The 3,640-nt window shown below is 56.3% G+C and overlaps 1 protein-coding gene across 1 annotated transcript; it reads left to right on the forward strand.

The window, feature by feature from the left end:
- Positions 1-1,159: 1,159 nt before the first annotated feature.
- Positions 1,160-3,204, forward strand: DRD5 (dopamine receptor D5). The gene has a single exon (XM_076337580.1). It carries the CDS (start codon positions 1,160-1,162, stop codon positions 2,609-2,611), a length of 1,452 nt encoding a protein of 483 aa, XP_076193695.1. The 3' UTR covers positions 2,612-3,204.
- Positions 3,205-3,640: the final 436 nt, after the last annotated feature.

The following is a 3,640-nucleotide window of genomic DNA, read 5'->3' on the forward strand; positions in this document are numbered from 1 at the left end:
CATCCCATGAAAGAGCTGAAAAGAGAGGGAATCGGATTTCATTTCCCGGGTTTCTTGTAATACATCTCAGTCGTCCAGCAGAACCTTTTGGAACAATTACCGATTTAGGCTGTTTCCCATCCCTACGGAAGACACCCAGCCCGTCCCGGCCCCCCCCCGGCAACTGTCAGCTGTCAGCCCCGCTCGCTCCCAGCGAGAGGCCGAGCGAGCTGTGGCCGTGCCCGTCCCCGACAGCCCCGCTTCCCCCGGCGATGCTGGGGGGGGGGCATTTCCCCGTTCTTCGCGGTGGGACCGCGCTTTTCCCTCCAGCTGCGCAAAACCACCGCGCAAAGCCGGTGACGGCCGCAAAAAATTGTGAGGATGACTCGGTTTCGGGAGGGAGGAAAGGACCGCCGCAGGGCGGCCGCCCCCGCCGCGCCGTCCCGTCCCGTCCCGTCCCCCGCCGGCCCCGCTGCCCGCCGGCCCGGCCCGGGCGTCCCTGGCGCCGGAGCATGCTCAGAGGGCGGCGGGGGCGGGAAGGCCGGCCTGGGAAGCGGGGAGCCGGCAGCGGGGGCGCCGGTCCGCCGCGCTGGGAGCCCCGGCGGGCGTGGGGCGGGCGGAGCCGCTGCCCGGGCGGGAGCCACCTGGAGCGCGGAGCCGCGCAGCGCGGAGCGGCCACCTCGAGGAGCGGGCGCGGAGCGGGTACCCCGAGCAGGGGGGCGCGCTGAGCGGCGAAGCGGAGACCCCGAGCAGGGGGGCGAGCTGAGCCGCGGAGCGCAAGCGGGGGTACGCGGAGCGGGTACCCCAACCGGGTGCCGCGGGGCAGAGACCCCGCGCAGGGGAACGCGCCAGACTGCGGAGCGGGGACCCCAGGCGGGAGCCGCGGGGCGCGGGGCTGAGACCCCGAGCGGGGGGACGCGCTGAGCCGCGGGGCGGGGACCCCGAGCCGGGGCCGAGGAGCGCGGGACAGGGAGCCGGAGCAGGGGGCGCGCTGAGCGGCGGGGCGCGGAGCCCGGAGCCCGGTACGCGCCGAGCCGCGGAGCGGGGCCGCCGGAGCGGCGGGGCGGGGGCGTCCGGCAGGGGTGGCGGCGAGGCGGGGGGGCAGCGGCCCCATGGGGCCGGGCGGCGGGGCGGCGCTGGCTGCTCGGCGCGTCCCGGCCGCCGCCGGGAACCGCCAGACATGCTGCGGGGCGGCCGGAGCCCGCCGGCGGCGGGTCCCCCCGACGGGGCACGGGGGCCGGCGGGCGTCCCCGGGGCGGCGCAGGTGGCGGCGGGCAGCTTGCTGGCTCTGCTCATCCTCTGGACGCTCTTCGGGAACGTGCTGGTGTGCGCGGCAATCGTCCGCTACCGGCACCTGAGGAGCAAGGTCACCAACATCTTCATCGTGTCCCTGGCTGTCTCGGACCTGCTGGTGGCTGTGCTAGTCATGCCCTGGAAGGCGGTGGCTGAGGTGGCCGGGTACTGGCCTTTTGGGGCTTTCTGCAACATCTGGGTGGCCTTTGATATCATGTGCTCCACGGCCTCCATCCTGAACCTGTGCGTGATTAGTGTGGACAGGTACTGGGCTATTTCCAGCCCTTTCCGCTATGAGAGGAAGATGACCCAACGGTTGGCTCTGGTGATGATCAGTGTGGCATGGGCTTTGTCTGTGCTCATCTCCTTCATCCCTGTCCAGCTCAACTGGCACAAAGGTGGGGATGTTGTTGCTGCTGGTGATATTGGAGATGGATTTGGCACTGGTTGGGCAGCAGCAGGTGCTGTCACCACCTGGGCGGAAGATATGAGCACCACATGGGTGGCATTAGCAGCAGTGAGACCCTCTGATGGGACCTCTGGCAGCAATGATACCCTCCCTGGACCATCAGAGAGCTGTGACTCCAGCCTCAACAGGACTTACGCTATTTCATCGTCCTTGATCAGTTTTTATATCCCGGTGGCTATCATGATAGTTACCTACACTCGAATCTACCGCATTGCCCAGGTGCAGATTCGTCGTATCTCTTCCCTGGAGAGGGCAGCCGAGCATGCACAGAGCTGCCGGAGCAGCCATGTTGACTGCCACCATCACACAAGCCTCAAGTCCTCCATCAGGAAAGAGACCAAGGTGTTGAAGACTCTCTCCGTCATCATGGGTGTCTTTGTCTGCTGCTGGTTGCCGTTCTTCATCTTGAACTGCATGGTTCCCTTCTGCGAGAGCCCACCCAGTGACCCCCATGCTGGCCTTCCCTGTGTCAGTGAGACCACCTTTAATATCTTTGTCTGGTTTGGTTGGGCCAACTCTTCTCTCAACCCCATCATCTATGCCTTCAATGCTGACTTTAGAAAGGTCTTCTCCAATCTCCTGGGATGCGGTCAGTTTTGCTCTAGTACTCCAGTGGAGACTGTTAATATAAGCAACGAGCTTATCTCTTACAACCAGGACACCCTTTTCCATAAGGAGATAGTGACTGCTTATGTTAACATGATCCCAAATGTGGTTGACTGTGAGGAAAATCGTGAGGACCCTTTTGATAGGATGTCCCAGCTCTCCCCTGACCATGAGGTTGCCACTGACTCTGTCTGTGAGCTGGACTGTGAGGGGGAGATTTCGCTAGGCAAAATAACACCTTTCACTCCAAATGGTTTACATTAAATTGCATCCTGTCCTGGTCAGTTCTTCTTGGATTATACAACAAAATATTAGCACTGAGTGGAAAAACCTGCTTGATTTTATGCTATAGTTTGGTCAGTCACTTCGTGCTAAACTCACATCTACGTGTAGCACTTTGCAGGATGTAGACAGTCATACAGGGAGCTGGCAGCACAAACTTAATTCAGCACTTCCCCAGGCTGAGAGAGGACCAGGCAGTCGCGTTGATTAGCTGTGGTGAGGTATTGTGGTATAATTACAGTCAGTTCATGTTTGTAACATGTTTGCAAATGAAAGGTGCCATTGTCAGTGCTAAGTATTACAACTTCTAAAATCAGGGACACATGTGGCTGGCATAGACATGAAATAGAAAAAATTCTAGGCTGTTCGTTTGTTCAGATCTTATGTTTCTTTTTCTCTGTTGTTTTTTGTTTGGTTGGTTTTTTTGTTGTTTTTTAAAGATAGAAACAGTGAGGTGGTGATTTGGATGATTATTTAAATGCCTGTTTCTGCCAAAACAGTTTATGTGAAATCCATGTTCTTCTAGGCGGCGTTGTTGCCTATATATTCTTGCCATGTTCCCAGATGAATAAATAAAAGTTACATTGATCAAGGGGTTATTATCTTTCATTTATCACCCTGAAAGGTTTACAACAAGTATTCAAACTTTAACATTTCTGTTTGAATGGTTAGGATGACTAACAGCTAAACCCTATTATTTTAAAAGCAAAATAGTCTGTGTAGAAAATACAATTTTTTAGTAAAAGCAAGGCTTATATAGGAATGATTGACTTAAATGAACTCTTTTACATGGCTCTACTTACAGCTAGATTTATGCCTGTTTTTCTTTAGTATTAATAACTGATGCTATCCCTCTCCGCAGCTAAGAATATCAAGTATACATACCTACAAGCTATTAAAACTTTCCACTTAATTCTATACTTGAACTTACTTTCTAAAGATACTATTAATGAGAAGAGTTTGGTGATAGAATTAGGAGCTTGATGTGTCTGAAACCAATAATTATGTTTG

This window comes from Aptenodytes patagonicus, chromosome 4, assembly GCF_965638725.1.
Source record: "Aptenodytes patagonicus chromosome 4, bAptPat1.pri.cur, whole genome shotgun sequence".
Classification (NCBI taxonomy): domain Eukaryota; kingdom Metazoa; phylum Chordata; class Aves; order Sphenisciformes; family Spheniscidae; genus Aptenodytes; species Aptenodytes patagonicus.

Excerpts from the sequence above, each read along its gene's own strand:
- DRD5 (XM_076337580.1), top strand. The coding sequence starts at position 1,160 with ATGCTGCGGGGCGGCCGGAGCCCGCCGGCGGCGGGTCCCCCCGACGGG.